The 27,128-nt window shown below is 38.5% G+C and overlaps 2 protein-coding genes across 5 annotated transcripts in view; one reads left to right on the forward strand and one right to left on the reverse strand.

Moving 5' to 3' along the window:
• Nucleotides 1–6,304: 6,304 nt before the first annotated feature.
• On the forward strand, nucleotides 6,305–7,780 carry LOC113097154 (peptidyl-tRNA hydrolase 2, mitochondrial-like). Its single transcript, XM_026262361.1, has 2 exons — nucleotides 6,305–6,387; nucleotides 7,109–7,780. Exon 2 carries the CDS (start codon nucleotides 7,117–7,119, stop codon nucleotides 7,639–7,641), a length of 525 nt encoding a protein of 174 aa, XP_026118146.1. The 5' UTR covers nucleotides 6,305–6,387; nucleotides 7,109–7,116; the 3' UTR covers nucleotides 7,642–7,780.
• Nucleotides 7,781–7,961: 181 nt separating this feature from the next.
• The window catches only part of LOC113097152 (clathrin heavy chain 1-like), a 35,573-nt gene continuing 16,406 nt past the window's right edge, over nucleotides 7,962–27,128 (reverse strand). For all 4 annotated transcript variants that reach the window (XM_026262358.1, XM_026262357.1, XM_026262356.1 and 1 more), the window contains 25 exons: nucleotides 22,853–23,050; nucleotides 22,532–22,732; nucleotides 21,528–21,680; nucleotides 21,318–21,440; nucleotides 21,044–21,181; nucleotides 20,796–20,960; nucleotides 20,531–20,711; nucleotides 19,499–19,662; nucleotides 17,136–17,261; nucleotides 16,917–17,059; nucleotides 16,331–16,565; nucleotides 16,101–16,223; nucleotides 15,703–15,848; nucleotides 15,362–15,545; nucleotides 15,060–15,252; nucleotides 14,811–14,968; nucleotides 13,998–14,270; nucleotides 13,748–13,915; nucleotides 13,352–13,501; nucleotides 11,094–11,225; nucleotides 10,885–10,995; nucleotides 10,602–10,772; nucleotides 10,289–10,510; nucleotides 9,331–9,406; nucleotides 7,962–9,229 (listed from right to left, as the gene is read on the reverse strand). In XM_026262358.1, the coding sequence (XP_026118143.1) occupies nucleotides 9,093–9,229; nucleotides 9,331–9,406; nucleotides 10,289–10,510; nucleotides 10,602–10,772; nucleotides 10,885–10,995; nucleotides 11,094–11,225; nucleotides 13,352–13,501; nucleotides 13,748–13,915; nucleotides 13,998–14,270; nucleotides 14,811–14,968; nucleotides 15,060–15,252; nucleotides 15,362–15,545; nucleotides 15,703–15,848; nucleotides 16,101–16,223; nucleotides 16,331–16,565; nucleotides 16,917–17,059; nucleotides 17,136–17,261; nucleotides 19,499–19,662; nucleotides 20,531–20,711; nucleotides 20,796–20,960; nucleotides 21,044–21,181; nucleotides 21,318–21,440; nucleotides 21,528–21,680; nucleotides 22,532–22,732; nucleotides 22,853–23,050 (4,071 nt within the window). In that variant the 3' untranslated portion in view covers nucleotides 7,962–9,092. The remainder of the gene's footprint in view (nucleotides 9,230–9,330; nucleotides 9,407–10,288; nucleotides 10,511–10,601; nucleotides 10,773–10,884; nucleotides 10,996–11,093; nucleotides 11,226–13,351; nucleotides 13,502–13,747; nucleotides 13,916–13,997; nucleotides 14,271–14,810; nucleotides 14,969–15,059; nucleotides 15,253–15,361; nucleotides 15,546–15,702; nucleotides 15,849–16,100; nucleotides 16,224–16,330; nucleotides 16,566–16,916; nucleotides 17,060–17,135; nucleotides 17,262–19,498; nucleotides 19,663–20,530; nucleotides 20,712–20,795; nucleotides 20,961–21,043; nucleotides 21,182–21,317; nucleotides 21,441–21,527; nucleotides 21,681–22,531; nucleotides 22,733–22,852; nucleotides 23,051–27,128) is intronic.

A 27,128-nucleotide genomic window follows, 5' to 3' on the forward strand; every position in this document is an offset into this window, starting at 1 on the left:
GGGGGCACCTCAATGTGAGTTCTTGCTGTTGCAGAGAGGGGTGGTCGGAGCTGTAGGGTACCAGAGTTCAAAGCACTGAGAGAATAAGCGTGTTATTCTGCTACAGCCAGCCAAGTCTTACACAACACCAACCAGGGGCAGCAAGTTCCTTCTGCCTATCTCTCCCTCCCTCCCTCGCACTCATTCACCAACTCCACTCCGCTCGGTCTCGTTTCCTCACTCACTGATTCCCTATTCTTTCCATTTCTTCTATTTCTGTTTCAATTATGTGGTTGCTCTTTCCCTTGGATTTTTCTTCATCACTCCCTACATGAAAGCACGACTGAAATCTATTTAGTCTCTTTTCAAATTACATACAGAGCAAATTGCTTATTGGGATAGTTTACCAATAAATGAAAACAGTGTCATCATTTATTCCACCTCATGTCATTCAAACCCAAATGACTCTTCTGCGGAGGGAAAAAATGATATTTTGAGGAACACTGAGAACCAAACATCATCAGAGTCCACAGATTCGAATTGTACAGACTAAAAATAACAACAAAAATCATATTCCACAGAAGAAAGTCATAGTTATAGAAATACAAGAGGGTGAGTAAACCATGACAGTTTTTAATTTATTTTCCTTTCGAGTTTTAGAAGAGAAAGAAAATCCCAAAATGTACTCTTCCAAGATTCTTCCTAGAGCAAACACGATTCACAGTCATTTATAGCTCTATATTCTTGCTGCATGTCAGCAACTGAGTATAATTTATGTCTATTTTTATTGCTCTTAAGGAATTTTAGAAGAAACATCTGAGGGGAATCCGTTAAGTGGCCGTGAAAGAGGATGATCTGAGCTGTAAAATGTTTCATTGGATCCTGTTGGTGAAAAGGGCAGGTTGTTTTGCAGTGAAACCTGTGGGTTTAGGTTATTATGGAAGCATTGAAGGATTTCTGGAAAGGGACTAGAGATCTGCATCACTGGAATTCCAGGAAAGCAAAACAGTAATGGTCTCATTCCTCGCTTCATACTACACATACTTTGTCAGAGAAGACCTTTCAATGCCATTATTAAGGCATGCTGGATTGCTTTTATAGCTAGCATAAATGTAAGAGATTAGGCACAAGTATGTCCATTTGGAATTTAGTGAGGATTTGGTTTAGATGCAAGGGCACAGCTGGGATAAGGTGTTCAGTCACTACTGCATTTATATTTAAATTGATAGTCTGCCCATAAATCATCCTTCACTCAAACTTGTGCTGTTCCAAACCTGTATTACTTTCTTCCGTGGTAGACAAAATATATTTTATGTTTTTATTTATACATTTATATTTATATGTGTTTTTTGTGTCTGTGCAGTGAAGGTCAGTGGTGCTCAGTGTTGTTTTGGACTCTACTGACCATTATATGAATAAAAACAATTTTGCTTGAACTATCTCTAAGTATTTGATTAAATAAGGTTTTCATATGTGATTTTTTTGCAAGATGCAGAAAGAAACGGTTTAGTGATATCATTGAGTTGATTGCAAATAAAGCACAGATACTTTTTAAACTGAACAGAGATGACATCACTGAATTCAATGATGAACTGCCTTTAACTATCATTTTGCATTACTGACACACTGTTTTCCTAATGAATGTTGTTCAGTTGCTTTGACGTAATGTATTTTGTTTAAAAGTGCTATATAAATAAAGGTGACCTGACTTGACTTTAAATGAGGCTGATATAAAATCTGCAAAATCATCGTTCATAAATCACTGGTGTCAAGTTTAGCAATAATGAGAGCTTGCTGTCGTGAAGAGACTGAGATGTCAAGGCATGTTTTTGTGCCGAGCTAGAGGAGGTATTACACAATAATGTTCACAAACAAAAAACCTATAATAAATCTTTCAAATAACAGCATAATACATTTTTAATGCAATCAAATCACCGAGCAAAGTGATCCAAGATCATAACCAGCTCATCATAGTTTCAAAGACCTGACAATATTGGAGTCTAAAAATAGATAGAAAGATTTCATAATTGTTATATAACAGCAGGCTCAACTTCACCTTCTGAAGTGCTGCCTGAATGGAGACGGCAGCAAAGAGGACGAGGAGGAAACAAGGCCATAATTTGACCCTATGTGCACAATTAAATAAACTGATGATTTGCTATTATTGCAACAAAGCAAACTAAACTGACACATAGTCTTTAAAATGACTAGGTTGGAGCTGTGGCCAAGCAGTAACCAACTACACATAAGGCCGAGGAGGTGGACACTGGTTTGAGTCCAAACCTCAATAATTCCAATTCAAATCTCCGCCATCTCTGATAAAAATAAGTGGAAGGAACTTCATTGTAAAAGAGTCTACCTTGTCAACAACTATGATTCATGTGGTAACACCAACATAAACTAAATTATGTTACCATTAAAAGTTGAAGTCTGATTAAAGGGGGAAGTCGTAGAAGTCGTGGCATAGTGGTTAGGGAGCTTGACTCCTAAACCTAGGGTTGGAGGGTTGGGGGGGTTCGAGTCTCGGGCCGACAACACCATGACTTAGGTGCCCTTGAGCAAGGCACCGAACCCCCAACTGCTCCCTGGGCACTGCAGCATATATGACTGCCCACTGCTCTGGGTGTGTGTTCACGGTGTGTGTGTTCACTGCTGTGTGTGTGCACTTTGGATGGGTTAAATGCAGAGCACTAATTCTGAGTATGGGTTACCATACTTGGCTGAATGTCATGTCACAGATCAGGTAGATGTTTCTTAAAGGAGCGGATCACCCAAAAAAAAATTTCCTGAAAATTTACTCAGGCTATCCAAGATGTAGATGAGTCTATATCTTCATTGGAACAGATTTGGAGAATTGTAGCTTTACATCACTTGCTCACCAAAGAATCTTGCTGTGAAAAGGTGCCTCAGAATATAATGCTAAAAATAATCCTAATTCTAAAAACATTTTTTTTACTGGAGAATGCAATATTGTTGGATAGAGCACTTATATTTTAGCAGCAGTTTAAAAACACCTTTATAATGGATTTGTTTCTTACAAACACACAGATTTCCACAAGACATTGAATGATGGACTGGAGTTGTGGTTTTATTGTGATGTTTTTTTTTAGCTCTTTAAGCTCATTCTGACAACACCCATTCACTGCAGAGGATCCGTTGGTGAGCAAGTGATGACTTTTGACTTCAGACTATTGCTTCAGTTGAACGCAGCAGTGTTGGAAAAGCCAAAGTCAGACGCCTGGTCCGGGAATGTCAGACTTAGTCATATTAGAATAATTTCCACGTCAGTCTTACGAGCCTTCTTAAACGCTCCCACACATGCTGAGAGACGACTTGAGTTTCTCTACATGAAAGATCTGTTTTTCCATGTAAAAGTTCCAGTTAAAGCACAATTAAAGCTTCAAGTTATTAGCCCCTGAGAAAACATTGTCAGTCAGTAAGAAATGGTAGATTAAAAGAAGCTAATAACTAATATATACATACAAGGACATACATATTTTGCGTCATGTGTACCACGCTACATAAACATTAAAGTGGCCTAGTTGAACAGTATGTACTCTTGAAGCACACGTAGAGCACACACTCTATCACATTCAGCTGTGTGGGAGGAAACTGCACAGAGGCCCCTGGTTCAAAGTGTTTAACTACTGGTATTACATACCCGCGGCTGTTTCTCAAGAACAGCCTTACTCACCTAAGCCTTTTCAAACCTCTTCTGCAGAACTGAAACAAAATCTATTAAAATAATCTCAGGGGTTTTATTAAACCCAGACTAACTTGGCAAAGACTTCAACTTGCAGTTAGATGTCAGTCTTAATTTGTAAGGACCGCTGCGGGAGCTTTTATTGGATTAAAACGAGGCTTTGAGATGTAAATGACACTGTTAATGGTGATTATTAAATCTTTTTGAGGCAGAGAGAATCGAGTAGTTTTCTGTCAAATGCATTTTGATTTAATTTTGAGAATGTTTCCTATTTCTTCATCAGCTTCTTCAATATGAGTGTATCTGGCATAATAAGTGTCCTAGTGTCCTCTACATTTTCTTATCAATTGTTTGTGCTGCTTATCATGGTACATTCACATGCACACATATATGCACATTTCACATATATATCGGAACATTCAGTTCAGTACTTTTATTCATCAAGGATGCATATGACTTTCAAAAAAATGCTGTAATTTTAAAGCTTTTAATGAAACAAAATGATTTTTAAGGTTTTCGTTTCAGCTATAACAATGATAATCATGGGAAGCAATAATATAATAGGCCTAAAACTGGATTTTCAAAATAACGAGCATTAGGAGTGCACGTTTCTGTTCTATAAGGTAAGTGAGAAGGAGCCTGCAGGGCTGACCTGTATTTCCAGAGCTCTGATTGTGCTGGTCCCACAGTCCCACTCTTCTTCAAGGAAACTTCAAATCTGTCCCATTTTCAGCCATCTCATTATAGACAATCATGCACCTGTGGGACAGATAATCACAATGTTTAAAATGTCTTTATACCCACACAGAGGATGACAGAGAGGGGGAAGAGAGCAATACAGAGTCTGCATTCACATTCTTGCTTGTTTTCTCTCTTCTCTGTCCCTAATCATTCTGGTGGCTGCAATTCTCTGCTGTGTTTTGCAGATTACTGTAACCCAATCGGACCTGTGCATGACCCATTGATGCAACCAGCTGCACTGCCAGAGTCATCATGGATGCCAGGTCAAGAGTGCAAACCACATTATGTAAAGCTAAACCCAAAAAAGCCTGATTTGTTTCCTTAATTATTCCAATCTGGAACATAAACATCCTATCCCAATGATAGTTCACATAAAAATGAACAGTCTGTTATAATTTACTCACCCTCATGTCATTCTAAATATTTATTAGGGTGGAATACAAAAGGAGATATTTAGCAAAGTCGTCGTGCTTCACTTTTACATACAAAGTAGATAGTAGTAATTTCGGAGATTGTGCTAAACTTTTTACAGAAGAAAGAAGAAAATTTAAAATGACATAAAGAGGACTAAATTATGACATTATTTAATTCTTGGTTAAATGATCCCTTTAGGAATACATGTGACAAACTCACAGGAAGGATGAGTATTTGTGCACTTAAACGATACCCTAGTGAGATCTCACATTCACTAAATAGGCCAGTGGCATGACAGTCTATATAAAGACTCTCATTCCAGTTACCAACCGCACAAAAAACCCTGAGGCCCACCACAAATGCACCAAAAATAACCCCCAAGTACTGCAGAGTTTTGACAACAGGCAGAAAAAAAGTTTTAACAATACCATCACCGCGGAAGGTACTCTACGTTGCTGTGAAAACACTATTGATGCTGGTTTTATCTTGAACACAATCTTTTCACATCTCACTCCTTTGTTTGTCAAACCGTTCAGTACTTGTTCTTGCTTCTCTGGTTTCACTGTGCAGCAACACAAAGACGTCAGTGAAAAAAAATCTGATCATCTAACAATCTACAAATATTCTGTTTTTGAAATGCACATTATTTTAAAATAATGTAATGTAATGTATTTGTATTCATTTTTGTGCTCTTAATGATTAGCGAATTCACATAATCCTTCACTGGGGATGAGTAACCTTCACTGCTGGTGTCAAAGTAATACATGAACAGCAGCCTGGATAAACAAACAAACAAACATAAAGAGCCAGCAGGTAAGACAATCCCTAATGTCAGAATTAAGAACATTTTGTCAGTAGTTTAAGTCTTACACAACCCACAGCACACCTGCTCTCCCAGGGGTACACTAAAGGAGTAAAACCACGAGAAGCCAGCCCCGAAAAACACAGTGTCTAGTTTCAAAGCTTTTTTTGCAAAGTCTTAAATTAGGCTGGGTCTCTGGGGTCCAAAAGAGTAAAGAATTAAAACTGCCCAGAAAAGAGTTTGAGTAGATAGGCTGCTGTTAATGCATGCACCTGCTTATAAATGAGTCGACCCCTGTAACTTTAGCTGGGAACTAACCCATGATACTCAAAATGCTGTCTGTGAAGGTAACTTAGTTTGTTAGACGTTGCGGCATCACACTTACGGTGCATTATTAGGCAAAAATAAATTATATATATATATATATATATATATATATATATATATATATATATATATAAATAAATATATAATAATAATTGCAACAACACCTTTTCAACACCTAATGTAATGATGGTGGATAATTTCCTTTCTAGATAATGCAGAATGAAGATGTGAAAGGAAGGTGAACACATTAATACAATCATTCATAAGGATAAAATACACATTATCGAAACCTGACTGGAATACTTCTCGGGTTTTCGCGGTTGCTTTAAAACCCGTGACGTCATCATCCAGCGTCAGCTTGAAAGAAGCGGCTCGTGGAGTTTGCAGGAAACTTCAGGTTGCTGAATCATTTTGATTTCTGGTAGGTCTGATTCCAAATATTCACAAACACGTTTACACTGAATAGTCTCAACAGGACCGGTTAGTATAGCCAATAAAAAATCGTTCGAGGGTCGTTTAAGCGAACACGTTTTACCTAGATTTAATCCAGCCGGCTAGACTGACAGCATTGTCATTGACGAATGTAGTGCAGAATGTGATCGTTTTATAGATTATTAGTTGCACAAATATTAACGCTTATTTGATACTGTACTCCTACACCAGATCCCAGTGCTTCCTCTAAAATGCTATAGTACGTTATTGTCAATTTATTCATATGGACACATAATAAACATAACATTTCCTTCACATGGGTTATTTGTAAACTTTTAATTATTTAGCGTAATTACATATGCTTTTTCAATTGCACAACGAGGCTAATATGATCTTTTCTGAGCATTCAGATTTTAAAACACTGGATTTATGTCAAACTGGCTGTTAGCATATTTTTATTTACATGTATGGTAAACCAGTTTCCTGTGGTTAAAATACTATAGAAACAGATATTGTTACTAATATAAACATTAAATGAATATGTGATAAACCTTTCTGCTATTTTGTTTAACTTTATATGCCATTTGTAGATCCAGTTTTATCATAGTAATATTACCCTTTGTACTATGGTTAACATGGTCATTTTGTGTGAAGGTAGAGAACTGCACTGATGTTTATGTTATGAATCATTCACTCTTGTGTTTCATCAGATACGGGGATGGACTCTCTGTATGGGCCTGTCGCTTTGGGTGTACTGGCAGGTGTAGGCTGTGGGCTCTGCCTCGGATGGCACCTCAGTGGGCGTCTTGGCAGATCATCCCGCAACATGATGGCAGCTTTAGGAAACAGCGCCAGTGCTGGCAGTGAGGCCAGTGTGATGGGCGATAGCGGAGAGTTCAAAATGATCCTGGTGGTCCGAACCGATCTAAAGATGGGCAAAGGTAAAGTGGCAGCCCAATGCTCCCACGCCGCTGTGTCGGCCTACAAGCAGGTCCAGCGCAGAAACCCCGAGCTCCTGAAACAGTGGGAGTACTGTGGTCAGCCCAAAGTGGTGGTCAAGGCTCCAGACGAGGACTGTCTGCTGGAGCTGCTGTCCCATGCCAAAGAGGTCGGACTGCCGGTCAGTTTAATCCAAGATGCTGGAAGAACCCAAATTGCACCAGGGTCTCGGACGGTTCTTGGCGTGGGACCGGGGCCAGCCGATCTTATTGATAAAGTGACTGGACACCTCAAATTGTATTAAATAACACTATTGGATTAAGATGGGACTAAATTCTTGTCATTTGTATGCAACTAGAAAGAGTGGTTAAGATTAATTAAAAGTGTTAAAATGACACATTGATTTATATTGATTTTAAGTAAACACCCTTTCCATTATTGAACATGAGTATATTTTTTGTCATTATAAGTCTTAAATGTAGAATTTGGGTATCTCATTTCTGTTATATTTTGATTGCCCCCCTGAAACAGTCTGAAACTGTCCAGTGAGTATCAAGGGGGAGAAATTACAAAGTGTATTGGGAAGAAAAAATACATGGCACATGAAGCTATGCTTAGACCAGATTTTTCTTGACAAACAAGAAGCCTTTTATTTATATGATAATCTGTGGGGGAAAAAAATCTCATTCTCTTTGTGCACAATCAGGTCATAACAATATACGTTTATGATTTATCTGAACTCAGGACACACAGGGAGTTAGTTTAATCTTCGTTCTTAAACCATTTGTGATTTCACTTCTTTACAAATAAAGGGTAAACTGAGTTTAGGAATAACTGGCAGGATAAACTGGCTTTCTAGTCTCACTTCGGTGCCGTACAGTGACCTAAACATCACAACAACCAGCACACACACACATACGCACACGTACACACTGCGGCACAGAGAAGTAAGGTTAGTAAAACACAAACAGGTGTGGACAGCCGCATATATATTTATATATATATTCAAATGGATGGTCCCACACAATGAGTACGGGTTACTGCACAACAAAAGTTTGTTTTTCATATGGAAAACAAAAATTGGAGAACCTAAATATGTCAGGGAAAAGGTCTGAAGTTGCCATATGAATGCATGTTTATGCATTTAAAATAACCTTTTTCATATTTATTTCGAGAGCTACGCACCTCCATTGAATTACTGGTACTGAGTAGTGTTTGTTTGTGGAGGCAGTAATTGTACGTTTTTTTTTCTTCTCCGTTTTATTTTCTTTCCTGGAATATACAATATTAAATGCTGACAGACTGAAGTTGTTCACACACACCAAAATTACACATTAGATGTTTTTCTCTGACTACGGAGTGCAAATCTGATTTTTTTTTCGTCATTTTAATCAAGCGGACTTGCTTCTCCCACAAGTCTCCTCATTGTAGACACCATTCCCCTTTTATTGACAGATAAAACTGACAGGAAATTAAATCTAGTAAGTATCTGGAATGTGAAAAAAATTATACTTGATGAAATCTTTGACAGTATAGAAATAAAGTCCTTCATGATGGTATAAAGAAAACACGATAAACAAAAACGATCGTTTTAAAAAAGGTAAAGTAAAAGAATAACATTTGCTCAAATCCCCCGTCGTGAGCACAAAGTGGTAGAGTCGGACTGGTGGAGGATTGAGGGAGAGAGATCCATAGGGGTGCTGGACCGACCCAAGCGGCAGCTGGAAGAGGGGCGAGCGGGAAATGGGGAGGTCCTTACATGCCGTAACCGAAACCCGGCTGTGCCTGAGGAGCCTGGGGGTAGCCAGGCGCTGCTGTGTACCCATAGCCATAAGCCTGCTGCGGGGGGACAGGCACACTGGGACCTGCTGTCAGCATGAGCTGGGGCGTGCCTGAGGAATGAGAGAGAGAGAGAAAAAAAAAGTTTTACTAATATTTATTATATTTAAAAAAACCTAAATCCTAGTCCATTGTCTTTGCTTCACTGTTTTACCATAAACAATGGGTTGAGTCTCTGTGGCCTGCTCCTCTTCTTTCCTCAAGGATTCAGAGGTCTCCAGCTTGTCCACCTAAACACATGAGAAAAATGAGTCCGTATATATGACAATTGTGCGGAGGACTAAGAATGCCTCTTAATATAATCATGGTTTTATTATTCATTAAAATTCAGAAAATACAATAGTGTCAATACAAATATAATTATACTAATGTGTATTAATTAGTCATATGTATGTTAATGTACAAATGTTAATCACTTTAAATTGACAGAGATATTAAAAATGCTATTAATTTATGGTTCAAGTTAATATATTGATAATTGATGTCTTCCATGATATCAATTATAATTATTTGAAAATACTTGTACTGTTACTATATGTAAATGCTAATGGACTTTTCAAATGGACTTATTTAAAATCATTTATATGATTCTAGTCAGTTATCTGTGACTTTTTAAGTTAGTCTTCTGATAATTGATGTCTTCATTTTATGCTCAATTGAAGTATGTGAATGTTAAATCATATTCCAAAGTGAAAATATATATATTTTTTAAATGTTAGCACAAGTGTTTTCATGTTTTTATTTTTAATATATTGAAAAACGTCTTCATTTTTTACATTTAATTATAACATGATTATACTGAGGTATATACTAATGTCATTTGCAATCTTAATAAATAAAACATTTGTATTGACTATTATAATAAATAATATTAATAAAATAATCAATTATCAATATGTGTTATACTGATAATTATAATTCTTAAAAAAAATTACACAAATACAATTCACTGTATGTAAATGTCACTTTTCAGCTAAACAAATGTAAAGGATTTAAACAACCTTCAAACGTTAGTCAAAGGTCATTGTTTTGAAATAACTCACAATAATTAAGTGGCATTTCTAGTCCTCCATACATTTGTTCCTCATTTCAGAGTAGCAGGCCATCCTTACCTTGCTGAGGTATTCCCTCATCACCTGGATGAAGTAAGGCATGGCAAAGTCCATGATGTTGTGCCTCCACGCTGTCTCCAGCACCACATCAGGCCTGAGCAGGTCGTAGCAGGTGAAGAGGCAGGAGGCGAAACACTCCTTCTTATCTTCCTGAAGAAACCACTGCAGCAGCTCCTCGGCTAGTTCTATGTCCTTCGACTCTGACGCATACTGCATTGCATCCTGGGTAGAAGAACATGCATGGCTGTCAGGATTCAGATCAACTACATTCACAAATAGCATGACTAGACATTAACCCCATCATCCACCTCACCTTGTAGAGTTTGTCTTTCTTGCACAGCTCCACACTCTGCTTCCATCGGTTGTTGCCCTTGAAGAGGTAAGCAGCGATTCTCCTGAACTCGATCAGTTCGTGTTTCTCCAGACGCTGGGCCAGTGTGATGTTGTCAAAGTTATCGTATGCATCTATAGATGTCCTGAGTGCCTGCGGACAGGACAATTGAACAGATGATGAGGCGGCGGACAACAGATACTGTATAAAAGCTTCAATAATAGTTTGTTTTTCTGAAAAATACTTGTTTACACTGCTTTTGTACCTGATAGTCTTCCTCTGAGATGAAGAGGTTGTTAAGTGCTTCATTGACAGACTTGTTGTTGTGGTTTTGTACTGACCGCAGATAAGGCTTGATGAGAGGAAGCTGCTTAACCTGAAGAAACAAAAAAGTCATTTTAGCTGATGTTAAATGAACATGAAGTTCAACGGCTCACCACACAGGCAAGGTAGCCTTGTGTTTGCTTTCCGTACCTTGCTGAAGAAGCTGACGGCACGAGAGTGATCCAGTCTTGGGGAAAGAACTAGGAGCAGGTCGTTCAGTAACAAGGGCTTGAACTCCAGATAAAACTGGATTGCTTTGTAGTACAGTTCCACATTGGCCACCTAAACAAAACAAGAAATACATGTCATTTCATTCGTTTCCTGGTGTTGTCGTATTAATGTTTATATACTATTATATTGTATATTAATATTTATAATTGATTAAGATTTGAATAAGATCAGTATTCATTTTCAATTGAAAGTAATTTAATGTTCTCTGGTCATTTTTCAGCTTAAATTTATTTTATTCCATTTAGTTTCCAAGGGAATATTTCTCATGTTTGTTTTTCCATTTAAAAATGAGTCCCTTTTCCTTTTTAAATGTATATATTGATAATTAATGTCCTAATTAGATTTTTTATATTTATACTAATAATTAATAATAATTCTAATTATATCAATCATTTTATATATATATATATATATATATATATATATATATATATATATATATATATATATATATATATATATATATATATATATTAAACGATGTCTTAATTTTATATTATAATTTAATAAATAATTTAAATAACTATAAAAAAAACTATATATATATATATATTAGGGGTGTAACGGTTCACAAAATTCACGGTTCGGTTCGATACGATACACTGATGTCACGGTTCGGTTCGGTTCGGTTCGGTACGTTTTAGATACAGCAAAATGCAAAAACATCTCAACTTTTCAGAATGCCGCAAGCGCACCGCGGGTCATGTGACAAGAACTAACCAATCAGCTTCATCCTTTCCCATAACAACGTTGAAAACTCAAGATGAAGGAACAGCTGATTATAGTTGTATATGGATTGCAATTTTGAAATAAATTTAGTAGCAGAGCTACTGCAAGCGATTTTTAGAGCTGCAAATCCATTTATCCTTCGCTGAAATTTCCGCGTCTCATGGAGAGAGCACGTCATTGTTGCTTAGCAAAGACAGACGCCTCATGAGCGCTTCTGCCCGAGCGCTTTGGAAAGGAGGAGAAAGACGTGCTTAGCGTTTTCCACGCGTTTTTAGGAGCGATATGTGAACGGACCCTAAGGCGCTCGCTCACTCAGCACGCGCTGAAGGCTCATTGCAAAATGTCTAATGCATTTAACAGACCAGAAATATAAGATCCTAAAATAACCAACAGGTCTGGTGTTTGGGTGCACTTTGGATTCCCTGTAAGCTATAATACTGGTGTCTAAATGCTGCAGGCATAGTTTGTTGCGTGCATGTTTCTCCTTTTTTTCGTCTTTTCCCAGATACTGACACAATAAGGTGATGTCGGCGTAAATGAGTTGACATGTTTCAAGTATTCACGCTGGTGTTTTTTTTTTTTTTAAAGCAATGAAGCAACCGCGCGAAGCCCTCACTATATAGGATTTTAGAAAGAATGCAGAGCACTAATGTAGTGTGCAAACTTACCACAGTGTGGATTTCAGAAAGTGTGCAAAGACTTCACGTGCACACTTACCATAACATGGATTTACAAATAATGTTCTAAGGAGGGGCTCTCATGTCACTCTGATCGAGCAGCTCATAGATGGAATCATGCATCTCAAACAATATGTTTGAGAGTCATCTTCTTTTTCTAGTCTGTTAAACGCATTGGCCATTTTGCAACGAGCCTTCAGCGCGTACTGAGTGAGCGAGCGCCTGACTGAGTCATAACATAACATAAACATAAGTTGGTGTTTTTTTCTTCTTCGGGAGTGTCAGGGGCGTTGCCTGTTACGTCGTTTGGGTTATTGGGCTACCTTGTTGAACGCATATCATTATATTTCTCTTTTTTTTTTTCAAATATAATTAATTAGTCCAACGAACCGTTCGGTATACATAATGCGTACCGCGTACCGAACCGAAAGCGTCGTACCGAACGGTTCAATACGAATACGCGTATCGTTACACCCCTAATATATATATATATATATATATATATATATATATATATATATATATATATATATATATATATATATATATATATATATATATATATATAATTGGCTGTGTTAACAAATTGTTTCTAATCAATAATGTAAATTTAGAATTTTTTTAGATCATGTTTATATTTTATTTTGGCTTTATTTCTGTTAACAAAGATTGACTGTTGTAGAAAACAATAGCAACACTGTAAAAGAAGTTTAAACTCAGAAGTTCATTGGAAGTGTATTTATCCACACAGGAAAAGCAGTTGAACTTTACCTTGGTGATGATGTCCTTGAACTGTCCCTCTTTCCAGGCGTCTGTGGGATGGCTCATCATGGTGATGATCGCGTTGTCGTATTCTTCATACTTGTCGTAGAGGAAAACAAGCTCAGCCCACAGGTGAGCCTGCTCTGCAGCCCTCAGGACCTGATAAAGAACAAAAAAAAGAAAAGTAGTCAAGAACAGAAGGAGACAGACTTTGTAACATCTGTGCATTGCAGATGATGATACTAAGATCATTTCTATGGAGAATATCAGATTACATGTTGAATTAAATTATAGCTGGAGGGGGATGCTGGAAGAAGAAAACTCCTGCTGTTTAACAGTACTGAGCGAAGGACATTTAAAAACATAGAAGTCTTACAAACAGTCATCTTTAGCAGTGCTGTGTACCTTTGGGATGTTGACTCTGGACCAGAACAGCTCCAGGTGTTCCCTCATCTTCTGTGGTTTGAATTTAGAGTAGAGGATGGCCAGCTCTGTGAACATGCCCATGTGAGCACGCTCCAACCCCAGCGCCGCCTCCAGCAAGGTGATCAGCTCCTCGAAGTAGCCACGGTCCTATAAAGAGCATTTTATAACCATGTAATTCATTTCCTTTTTATAGTTATTTGCAGAATCTTCTTGAAGGATAACAACTTGCCTGGTAATAGTTGATGAGCTCTTCTAGTTCATCTGCATGAACCACGATGTGGAGGCCGCATATCTGAGCCAATCTGAACTCATTCCCATCCACACAAGCAAAGCACACCTCCTTCCACGTGCGAGTGCTGTTAGCCTTGCGGGCACCGTCCACGGCGGCTTGATACTCTCCCAAGTGGACCAGGGTAGAAGCCAAGCGGCCGAAGTTAGAGACGTTATTGTATAGAAGTTTGGCCGCCTCGTACATCTTCTCGTCATAGCAGCGATCTCCAACCTGTGAGTAATAATAAATAAACAGTGTTATATAACATATTTTTCAAACTTGTATAATTAAGTACTCTTAATATGCAAGTGTTGTAACGGGTAACTAAAACTACATGAAACTGTTGATAAAATAAAAAAATTAATGTTTTTGAAAAATAAAGCGGAAATAAAATAAAATACAAATATTAAGATATAATTTTTTTATTAATTAGATTTTGTTGATGTACTAAAATTACTAAAACGGAAATACATAAACACATACACACATATATATATACACACACACGTACGTACCTACATGCCTACATACACACAGTTATATAATATTAACAATTATTTAAAAATTGTTAAAATAAATAATTCTTCTGAAATAAAAATATAAAAATGAAAGCTAAATAAAAATACCAAATGTAAGTGAACTGAAAATAGAATATTAAATGAATAATATATAAATAATATAACTTCAAAATTCTAATACATACTATAACAGGATTTTAATAATCCTATAATAACCATGTTAAAACACATTAAAAACACAATTGTCCATGACCTGCTGGATGTGTGCATTATTTGGTCCATTTATAAACTCCTCCAGTTCAGCGAGACGGTTGGTTTTGGCCAGTGCGAAGATCAGCTCAGTCTCCACGTATGACTCTCGGGCCTTCTTTCTGGCCATCTGCAGAAACTTCACCAGGTCCTCCCAGTTACCTGAGCCAGGAAATATGGTTGTGAATACAGAATCAAAGGAAAAATGTCCTTAAAAACAATCATTTATTAGATAGAACTGAAGAGGCCGTACCATTTTGGGAAGAGACCTGAACCACCTCCATGTAAGCTGAGGGGTCATCAGCCTTGATGTAGGAGTCAATGGACTCTTTGACGAGACCCTTTTGCAGCTGAGCCTTAGCCAGCTGGCTCCACACTGCAGGTTCATTACAGCGCTCTGCAAACTCATAAGCCCGGTCCAGATTACCGATGTGTTCGATCAGAACCTGAGGAGGACAGGAAACATCAGCTCTGTCCTTACTGCTCTTCAGTAAATCACTTCAAGCCTACATTTGAAAAAGAAGGCTACTGAAAGTATGGCTCAAACACACATACCTGCACCGCAGAGGTGTTGACATCAAACTTCCTGAAGATAGCAAAGGCCTCCTCGAACAGCTCGCTGCTGATGGCGATGTTGGCGATGTCTGGGGCATCATAGTTGTCCAGGCGGTTGATGTACTCCATGACGCGGGTCCGGTCTGCTTTGATGGCTGTTAGGATGAGCAGGTTCTGCAGGTTTCTAGGAGCAAGATGAAGATTGGACTTTATTAAACTTTATTAAATTGCGTTAAAAGGTTGCACAAGACTGTCTGGGCAAGGAATTTCATGTCCGTAAAACACACAAAAATGGCCTGTTCAAAACTTTCATATGTTGGAATATTTTGGGGCTTATGCACCTGTGTTCACTAAAGATCGAGTTGTCCAGGACGATCTTTTCCAGCAGCTCAATGAGTTCATTGGGCAGGTCAGCAGTCATGAAGGCCTTCACTGTGACGGACACCTCCTCTGGGTCCTGAGTCTCTGACAGGGCTGTCTGCACCACCTAAAAACACAAACAACTTGATATTCAAAAAAAATCATGCAGGAAGGTCAAAAGGGAATAAGAGATTTTATGACATATATTTTTCATAAATAAAACTTCTCAAATTTCTTGCATGCCAAATATAATCCAATGCTTTCAAGTGTTGATAAGACCCAATATTAATGCGAAATGAATAAAACCTAACCATGCACTTCCAATTCCTCTATGATCCATGTTTGTGTATGGTAAGAGATGAATGTAACATATGTGTACCTGGTCAATAAGGGGTCTCCTGTAGGGGTTAGTCTCCAAAAGCACGCTGGCCCAAAGCTCTGGGTCTCTGCGGCGCACCAGGTAACGGGACAAACTCTTAAACAGCGAGTTCTCATTGCAAACCTGTAAAGAAAAATAAAAGTTACAAATGTTATGCTTTATATTGTTGTTGGTTGCTCTAAACTTGGAATGTCAAAGCTTAAAAATTATTTCTGGACAAGCATACTAACGTTGATGAGCTCCTGGTCACACTGTCCTCTCTCATAGGCCACACAGGCCAGGTGAGGGTCTCTTTTCTCGCAGTATTTCCCCACCACGCGGCTGTCGTAGTACGGGTTTTCCCGCAAGAAGCGTTCTGGGTGGTTATTGCTGTCAATGTAGATCTTGGCCAGGGCATTGTGGGTAGCCGGCTCCTCACAGCCCTCGTGGATACGAGACTCCAGCCATGGCAACAACAGCTTCAGCCTGCCGGAGAAAGACATTTAAAACTCAACCTATCTAAAGCAGTTTATGTTTAATTAACGTTTATGTTTTTCCAAAATAAGTCCCTTCACAAAATAGCATATTGCAACTGCTAGAGCTGTTGTTAAACAATCAGAACAGCTACTGCTGTCCTCGTTCTTTGTTTACTTGTGCAATCCAAGTTTCATCTGGAAACTCTCATGATGTACACAAACAAATGATTAAACATCACCTAAAATAAACAGAAGCATCCTGTAGTAGTTTTGCATCCAAGACAGCATAACATCATCGTCTCAAGTGCTTTGTTTTCATAACTTCTGCTTCGAGGTTGACTTTTGGATGCAAAGTTTATACCTGTTTCTCTTCTCCACTTCTGCCACCAGCTCATCGGTGGAAAACTGGCCCCGAACGACCAGGATCAAGCTTTTGATGACGTCCTCGGAGCAGTCAACATCCAGGAGCCCTCCAATCACCACAGGCAGACGACTTGGGTTCACCTATTTATACACAAATATTCGTTTACGGTTTGTTTGACTACAGAGGCTGTGTGAGCAGTGAGTAAAGGTTACGCACCTTCTGCACGTAGATTTCGATGTACTTCTGCAGGTTGTTTCGGTACAAGTAGAGTACAAGATCATGGACGAAGTCGAAGCGATCGCACACAATAATGAGAGGCAGCTGGTCGGTGAGTTTAGCTTCCTGTCGGTCAAACGTCGGGGAAATGAGAAGATAACGTCAGATGTCAGACACAGAAGTCAATTGTTCAATAATACAGTCAAAACAAGTTCTATAAAAATCTAACAAATAAATCGTAATTTAAAAAATGCAATTAAAAATGACAAGTTATAAACATGATTCGAGGATAACGGAGTATTCCACAAAATATGTTTTTTGAAGAATTGTGTGGTTAGTGGTTAAAAGAAGGTCTATAATGGAAAACAAGACTTGAATCATGTCAAACTTTGAGGTGGCAGTACTGCTCCCCCTGCTGGCTAAAACTTTTTAAACTTCTTTTGCCACACAGTACAGTTTACAACACATACAGGATTAATGAACTGGGATTGTACAATTCACTCCAAAGAAACGCCACAAATCAACCTCCACAACCTTCAACACATTAAGCGTGTCTACAGATATTTACGGAGGCTGAACATTTGCAGTGAAGCCTTAAACAAGACTATATTAAACTTGAACACGTCTCAAAATCATTCCACACAACTTGGCTTTCTGGATCCACCCTTTGAAGCTGGCAGAGTCCAACAGAGAAGTCGACTTTATAAGGTCTGACTCTGGTGGAATAGATTCTGAAAAAGACCCAAGGCTTCCATTTCGGCAGAACATGGTCACCACATATCAACCACAGCCAAACACACATCAACACACTACCACAAAACCACAAACTCAATCTCAGCCCGGTCACTTGCTACGTTTTCAAGTTCAGGCCAAGAGAGGGTTGTTCCCAGCAGTCAATGCTTTTCGAAACCTCCCTGTATGTGCATCGCACACACCAATCCCAGTATTAATCCTTCAACTGACCACTAGGAGAAAAAGAAGGGATGACAAAAGAAAAGAGAAGGGAATAAAGTAAAGGGAGTCTTGTAGTACTTAGGGTTAATTTACCTGATACAAGTCCTGAGCATCCCATAAGTACAGGGTAAAGCACAGGAGATAACAACAGCCACCATCAGGATAAAAAGAGTGAGATCAACGACCTGAAACTAGAAATCCTAAATGGGGAGCCTGATCTAAATGGGGATCATTTGTTAATAAAGAAAAAAATACAACCTGTATTGGATTTCTCCCCAAACTTTCAGGATGTTAAATTTTCTGTTTTAGTGTGCATATGTTTATTCAATTTCAATGACACTAAAACAATGTACTGAATCCAATATAAATCAATCTCTTTTAATTGCATTTGTAACAATGTTGACTACCACATAAAATAATTTCAACTCATCCTTACTCTTAAATTACATTTTTCTGTATTGTATTTTCTATATGTATTTATTTTCAATTATTTTATTTTATTACTATTTTTATTTATTCTATTTTCACAATAAAACCACCCAATGGATGTAAACCAGGTCAGGGTTCTAGAGGGTTAAGAAGCAGAAATCTGAAGCTGGTATGTTTGTTGAAACACTTCACCGAATTGTTCAGTATAAACGGCTTATTATTTGAGCTGGAGAATTTTGAAAATCACTCTTTTGACTTATAAATAACCTTTAAAGTAGATTAATTTAATTAATGACATAATTCCTGTGGCCATTACATCATCAAATGAAGTTGGAATACGGAGTTAACTTAAAGCTGAAATAATACGTCATCAACCCGGAATTACTTCCGTGTACAACAGTGAGCGCAAACTAGACTAAAAAGATTATTACTTTTTAAATATAGTTAGGATTTGCTACTTTGTTCACCTCTCTGAGCCATGTAAGACACTTCATTTTATGGATGGGCGCTTTTTATTTCACTTCTTTAGGACTGATGCATTTCAACACCCTCTGTGTGCCATTAAACAGCTTGAAAGATCAAAGACCATTTTTAATATAACTACGACTTGATTTGTCTGAAAGAAGAAAGTCAAATACACCTTTGATGACTTGAGGGTAAGTAATTTATGGGCTAATTTTCATTTTTGGTTGAACGAACCCTTTAAACCCAGAATATTCCTCATCATAAAATGACAAGGATCAAACAGACATTTCCGTAAAAAAATCTGTTACAATTTTGCCCTCTTAGATATGAAATTACAAAAGGCTTGCATGTAAATGATAAAAGACAGATCTGTAGAAGAGAACAAAACAGGAAATGTAATGAGGAAAAAAGATGGAAAGAGTTTTAACAGATGAGAAACTAGAGAATATAATGTGCTTTTTGTGGTCAGCTATGGATCATTTCGAGGGCTTTTGCTGACAGAGTCTTGGCAGTACCTTGAGAAAGTTCTTGACACGTTCAGGGTCATAGCAGTTGCTTTCCCGACAGATCCGCTCCACCTCTTTGATTTGGCCCGTCTTGCATGCGGCCTGGATGTATTTGAAATGCACCTCTGAGTCCTGGCTGAAGTTCACAATCGAGCCAAGGAAGTAGAACAGACCTGCATCCAGCAAAGAACAATAAATGATGCTTGACTGTTACTGGACAGATGTCTGATTGTGGTTACGGTTTGATCTACAGGTTTCGTATATGTAGATTTTATGTGATACTTTAATGGGATTTTTGTTTCTTTTAAAATATTTTATGTTCCACAGAGGAAAGTCAAACGGGTTTGGGATGACATGAGGGTGAGTAAATGATGAAAGGGTGCACAAACCCTTTAAATTACTGATTAGGCCGCTACATTTGCATGAGCATTTGTGTTTCCATTTTGCTTCTTGGTGTCATATGAAAAGCCTGAGGGATTGTGGGTGGCCGCAGGCCCTGTGCCGCTGCCTACTCTGATTGCCAAACCTTTTGTCCTACTTAGCCCAGAACGGAAGGCTACATGCTGCTCCACACACAGAACAGAGCCATTATACGGCCAAGATACCAGTCAAATTGTGTCTGCACTATGAAAGGCAACCAGCAGAGTGACCACGAGTGTTTACGTACAAGTTTAAATACACTTAAGAGTGACTTTCTAGCAGTGCCTGCCAACAGAATTCTTAAGCCTGCCAGATATATCAGAAGAAACTGCATGGGCAATGTATACTCGAAGTGGGATTCATATGCAGGAAAAATGCTGTGTTTATCCAGCCCCGTTTTATTGTTTTTAAATGTACTTTATGAAGTTGTTTGTGATTAATGGATAAGGTTATTGGTTTTAGCTAACAAGTTTGTTTATCAGTTCTTTAAATCACTTAACAGATTTTCTTGTCTAAAAAATTAACTTTTCATATTCCCTGATATTTTCAGGTTGTCCCATGTCAGTGTTTGAACTTTCCAGTGACACCAGGTTAATAAATCATAAGGAATCTAGTTCTTACCCTCAAAACTCTTGAAAGACTCGAAAAGCTCAGTGAGGGACTGGGTGGTCAGCTGTTCGTGATACTTCGAGGCCACCTGAACGCAGATCTGAAGGTTCTGCCTGATGTTAGCAGACAGCATGGCTCTTAGACACTCCAGAGAGTCCTCCACTGACAGAGCGCCAAAAAAGTTCACCAGCCACTGCAGACATTCACAGAGTGCAAAACGAATGAAAAAGAAGGTCACACTTCAATTCAGTATGATGAAAAAGAACTTGCTGGGTACCTCCGGGTTGAGCAGGTGTGTGTGTACGACAGCTCGTTTGATGTCGTACAGGTCGGTATAGTGCTCTAAAGCTCTCTGCAGAAGCCCGGCCTTCTCACACAGCTGGGCAATGTGGGGACGGTCATAGTTAGTGAACATCTGATTTCCTAGGATGGCATCTGCAACCTGCAGGAGAGCGTTTTGGTTGAAAACTGTCGAACACAATGACAATAAATGTATCCAGATACTTTTCGGTGTGTAGTGTGTACCTGTGGTGCATGCATCAGGTTCATTTCCAGCAGACGGGTCTGCAGTGGACCTTCTGATGGGCGGTTGTTTTTCAGAGCATCCAAGAGGAAGGACGTGCACTGCTGAACCAGGTTATACTCCATAAACACATCAACGATCTGGGAGAAAAACACATTTTTAAGTGAACGCCTTTCAGAGCTCCTTAAATGAGTCTTAACAAACAGCCTCTGGGTCACATGGTTTCTCTCTAAATCATTTGAAATCTTTCTTCTCCTCTCCTCCTCTGTTCCTGACCTGTGTGATGTCAGCCAGCGGTTCCTCATCCTGAACGAGCATCTGAGCAAACTGCAGACCCTGATCCGGACTGATCCGCATCACGTTCCTCAGCAGAAAGATCCAGTCTGGAGTGTAGCCCACCTATACACACCAAATGGAGTATTAGTATGTCTCCTTTAATTAATTCAGTACTTTTTAAACTTCAAGTTGACTGATCAGTCATCATACCTTTTTGGCATACAGGACAATCTTGGGGAACTGGCCGGTTTCTGCAAAACACTGAATGACTTTGTTGGGTACGTTGGCCCTCAGGTAGACACTAAGAGCGAGAGTGGGGTCCACAGACTTCACCAAGTCGCCTAACTCCTCTGAGCATTCAAGCTGAAGAGAAACAACAGAAATTTAACATTAAGGTTAAGGTTATGTGGTGTGAATTCAAAGTCACTGGATTCTTAAGAACCGGAAGTTTTGACAAAAAAGCATGCCACTACTCGTCTTCAGAGAGCATCAAATGATCCATAAGAAACCATTCTAATATACTGATTTGTGGTTCAGATAACATTTATCATCATCAATGATAAGAAGTAGTAGTGTTGAAGCACTGGAAACATCTTTTTTTTTATTTCATTATCTAATGAATAGATTGGTAACTATAAATCAATTGTAACATTAAGATTTTTTTTATTGTTATTTCTGGTCAATTTAATGCATCCTTGCAGAATAAAAAATTTTTTTTATATATATATATATATATATATATATATATATATATATATATATATATATATATATATATATATAAGCAAGTCGAGAGCTATAACTTGTTGAGGCTATGAAAAAGAACATTTTATTTCAGTTATTTTAAGTGCAGACTGTAAAAAAAGACTGGAATGAAACCCTTTGCTCTGTGCTTTAGAAGGAAAAAACCCAAACAGCCCTTGCCCCGGCATAACAAACACATGACATCACATCTAAAGCAAACATCTTAGATAACAGACATACACATTCCCACACAAACAGAGGTGTTCTCACAATCCACACAGACCCCTTCTTTGTCACAAAAATATGGAGGCATTCTTTCGGTTTATGGGGGGAAAAAAAATGCATGTGAAGAGCACACCCTGTTCCCTGAGCCTCTCGCACAAACACACACACACACGCGCATACAGAGGAAGAGGCTCTTGTGGGTGTGTGTGGAGATAGCCATCTCCCCTGCGACCTCTTCCAAATACCTTGTCCTCCTTCAGCCATTTCTCTAGAAGCTGTTTGCGGCCCTGCTGAAGGACGGGTCTGCACAGCTCCAGAGACTCAAACTTGTTGAGCTGGCCCTGGTCAAGCAGGATCCCGAAATACTGCAGGAGCGGGGACGTCTGGCCGGGCTGAGCCGGGACGCCCTGGAACCGACGGATGGTGTCAGGAGTGCGCAGGATACCCTGAGATAAACAAGTGAAGAGAAGTATTATATAATAACCTAAACTGTTTACTATAATAATACATTATTTTATTGATTTAAATTTACAATATGTTATTTAAAAATATTCAGCCCTACTCACCTTAGGTGCATTTGCGGCCACTTTAGCAGCCTCAGAGTAGTTTCCTGCAGCAAAGAGGGTGTTAAACTTGCGGCCAAACAGCTCCTCGGCTCCTGCCAGATTATTTCGGACCGCCATCCGTAAAGCCAGGTCTGGATTCTGCAGCACATTGGTGATGTACTGGATGATGTTCTCCTCCTCAACACACACTGACAACACCTATGAAACACACACACAAAATGGAGTAATAAAGTTTGAGATTTATGTTTGCAATTAGTCATTTACCTTCAGACTGATGAAATGGATGCTCAGACAAAATGAGAAACTTAATCTTTCAGAGTACATTTTTGTTACATACAGAGAGAGCCAGATCAGAAAACTTTAACACACAAACAGTAAGCTTTTTGAATTAAAAATCCTCGCTGTCCATTGTAAACAAACAGCTCATGTGTGTTCTTGATCATCTCTCTCAGATCTTGGTCAGAGTATTTTGGTTCAAACAAGTAGGGCTGGTCGTAAAGTTCCATGTCATCCTCTTTCACATTGAAATCATCATCCATTGCAACTTTTACATTGTGAGCTTTAGACGTTGGTACCACTGGTGAAGGTCTGCACATGAGTCCTCACTCTCCATTGTGTGCCCACACATACGTTATTATGTGATAAAGTTGTGAGCAAGCTGCGAACTTTAGGCCATTAAGATCACTCATGAATGTTTTTGCGTTCTACTTTCACTTTCGATATTCACATTCACACGTAGCCTACTCTACTACGGAGCAGCACTACTTACCACAGATTTCACAAGATTAGATGTTTGTCAGTGGTGCTCAGGATGTGCAAATCATTTGCCATCGTCCCATCAGTCATCTCTCCTTACCTCTCTCTGTTTACAGGTATCTCAAATTAGAAAGTCGTGGAAAAGTTCATTTATTTCAGTAATTCAACTCAAGTTGTGAAACTAGTGTATTAAATAAATTCAATGCACACAGATTAAAGTAGTTTAAGTCTTTGGTTCTTATCATTGTGATGATTTTGGCTCACATAAAAAAAAAACAAAAAAAAACACCAATTCAACCATTTACTGTAAATCTCAACAAATTCGATATTGGGGCACATCCCTAATAGATACTAATATTACTACTAATAATGGTAAAATGTTCTCATTGATTGCTCAATGGTTTAAATGTCTTTTCTCAATTTTTTTCTTCTGAGTTTTAATGTAATTTAGCATCTTCACAGGAAGGTGGTGCAAATAAGAAATTCCCTTAGTAGTTTTCTTGGTCACCCTGCATAAAAGCAGCTGAAACATCCATCACACACAGCACAAGTGATCGGATATATAATATCAAGGACCCTTAATGAGAAAACATAACACCTCGTATCAGCTAACATGCTCACACTGAAGCTAAGGTGCATACTAATGCTAGTCTCTAGTATGTAACATGATCAGATGCAGGAGTGCAGTGGGACGTAAAATGTGTCCCCTTTCAACCAAGATACCACTGCTTTGGCCAAACATCTTGTATCTTTATTTCCAATAAAACGGTACTAATGAGGAATTACGGACCAGCCAAGAGGTTTTTTGAGAGATGCTTCAAGTCTGTTATTAACACTGTAGGTGTTTGGCCAAGAGACACAAGCTAAAGCCGCCAATGCCCATCAAAGCACAACGTTCTGCAATATTTCTCTGGATGTACAGTACATACTGAAGCCTGGAAGGATTTTTTTTTTTTAGCTACTAGATTGACACACTGACATCCACAAACCAATAAAACAGATTTAGGATGCTTTAACACGTACTTAACTTGTGTGAACATGGATTACACTAGACAAGTGAGGCCAGTTTATTATAAACAACCAAGATTAAAATGTCCCCCCCACCCAGTCTGGGACTATTTTAACTTCTTGCGATGAAACACGATGTACATTTCTGGATCTTTGCTGTAAATGCATGTTGTAAAAGTGTTTTTACGCTACTGTGTGTTCTACATCGTAATCAGCAGGTCAAAGTCACAGGCTTTATTCTGCATGGATGAACATCACTCTCTGCTTAAACCCGCCCGTCCCACCCCCAACAATATGGGTCAGATCGCCTAGAGATGGAGGAAGGCAGAGACACAGGAGTAAAAATAGAGCAGATCATTGTGTCTATCCGCTTTCCTCCACAAAGTGGCAGTGAGAGAGAAAGAAAAGGAGATGCCAAGTGAACGGGAGATAACATTTGCATGTGTGTGCGTGTGAGTGATAGACTAGCTGCAGTGGTCCGGGGGGAAGAACCCTGCACTGACGTCAATAAAAGCCCAAGGCCTGAGGAGATGATGATAGTAATAATGAGTCACTCCTGATGAGGACCCCAAACAACACAAACATCTGCACCGAGCACATCCCAGTATGTGTTATCAGTCGGACAAGATAATACCCACCCCAGTTTCTTAAAAAAAAAAAAAAAAGGATTATATAATGTCAAATAATAAATAATGCTATATGATATTTAATAAATGTTTGCAAAAGATAATTATTCATTCTAAAATGAAAATGCATTTTTAGGCAGTGTGGCAAAAACTCAAAATAATAAAAACAATGCAACCATTTAGATTAAAAAAAGTGTACTGAAATAATTTCTATATATATTTTTAAATTGCTATTAACCATGACAACAACAATACAATTATTATTGTTGATAATTTAACTGTTTTATCTATCTGTGATGAATTGCTTATGTAAATACATTTGTTAAAAAGCAGAAACACATTTAATTGTATTATTATTTTTTGTATATAACTCTAAACGGATGAACTATTAACATCAATATGACCAAATAGACCACACATTTAACGTATTGAGAGTCATGTCACAGCAGTATAGTATGCCTGATCAAAAATAAAAAGGTAGGGCAAAGTGTGATGTCACAGAAGCTGATGATGCATTCTGCCTACGTGCACTGTGATTGGCAGTCAGGCTCTGCCTCTGTTAATGTGAAAGGATTTAGGACGCCAGTCAATGCCTCCCACGGCAAGATCACATGATAACTGACACTTTTTTTTCTCTCTCAGTCCGTCTCCCTCTTGCAGCTATTTTCAGTGAAGGCTCCCTCTCAAGGTCACTCCGCTCACGAGCGCAGACGCAGCTGGTTAGAACCTGACTTTTCATCACCCACCAGTGCTGACTGGTGCAGAAGACAGGAAGATGGAGAATGCCAGTACGAGCAGGGGAAACAGAGACAGGAACAGAGATCTGCATTCCTTTTGTTTTACCTAAACCTAAATAAATCATATTCAGATATGAAATGTATTCTAACACCAATCCATCCAGAATATCTTAGATCTTACTACCACCATTTAAATAACAGACAAACTTATCATAACCCAATTACGTAACGCTCTAGAAAATGAAACTAAAACACACATAAACCTACAGACGATCAATGCATTAACGCTATGCCTTTCACCTTTGTGATGTTCTGTATGGCACTGTTGGTTGACCGAGTTGGAGGTTCTGTATTATTGACATAGGAAACAGTGCTCTTCAGGTTCAGCGTGACACAGTTTGGATTGGCTTTCTGTCACGCACTAAATAATTCAAGACTTTCTCTGGCATGACTGGAAAATTATTTACGCGCTCGCGGGATCCATTAACAAGCTCATAATGGAGAATTGTGAACAGAGATATCCAGCAGACAGGAGGGTCAGCTCACCTGAGATACTGAACACCTGTTTATTTAAACCGTTCTGAGATGCATGTATCCCGTAATAATGTTTGGACATTATTTTTGCATCATGATGCTTCTACTGACCATGGTGGTCTTGATCTCCAAGTTCAAGTGCAGATTTCAGGATGAAAAATGCTTTGAGTTATTCTGAGAGGAAATGAAAAAGATGAACCATGCAGAGGGAGGATGGGTGGTTTCCATGTCTCAGTAAGACGAGGGTATTAAATTTTCTGCCTCTGGAGTAATTAGCTGAAATGTGTTGTGTCCTCCTTAGATTACCTCTAACAGAACGTAAATCCCACCGAACACACACATATAGAGCTGTGTGCAGCAGGATCAAAGTGACACAGATGCTAAAAATGTGAAAAACTGACACTCATTACAGCAGTAGCATGTCATTTTTTTTTTTAAGAGTTAATACACTTTCTCCTAACCCTGCTTAATATACAGAGACAACTATAAGTAAAACACTTGAAGGCTGATTTACCTGTAAATTGTAAACATTGTGCCACTTTTATCATTTCTTAGTTTAATTTCACATGTCGTTTATACCACTTGGGTTATTTTGAATTTAATGTTCAGCATGTA

The sequence above is a fragment of the Carassius auratus genome, unplaced genomic scaffold (assembly GCF_003368295.1).
Source record: "Carassius auratus strain Wakin unplaced genomic scaffold, ASM336829v1 scaf_tig00216123, whole genome shotgun sequence".
Taxonomy (NCBI): domain Eukaryota; kingdom Metazoa; phylum Chordata; class Actinopteri; order Cypriniformes; family Cyprinidae; genus Carassius; species Carassius auratus.

Excerpts from the sequence above, each read along its gene's own strand:
- LOC113097154 (XM_026262361.1), top strand. The coding sequence starts at position 7,117 with ATGGACTCTCTGTATGGGCCTGTCGCTTTGGGTGTACTGGCAGGTGTA.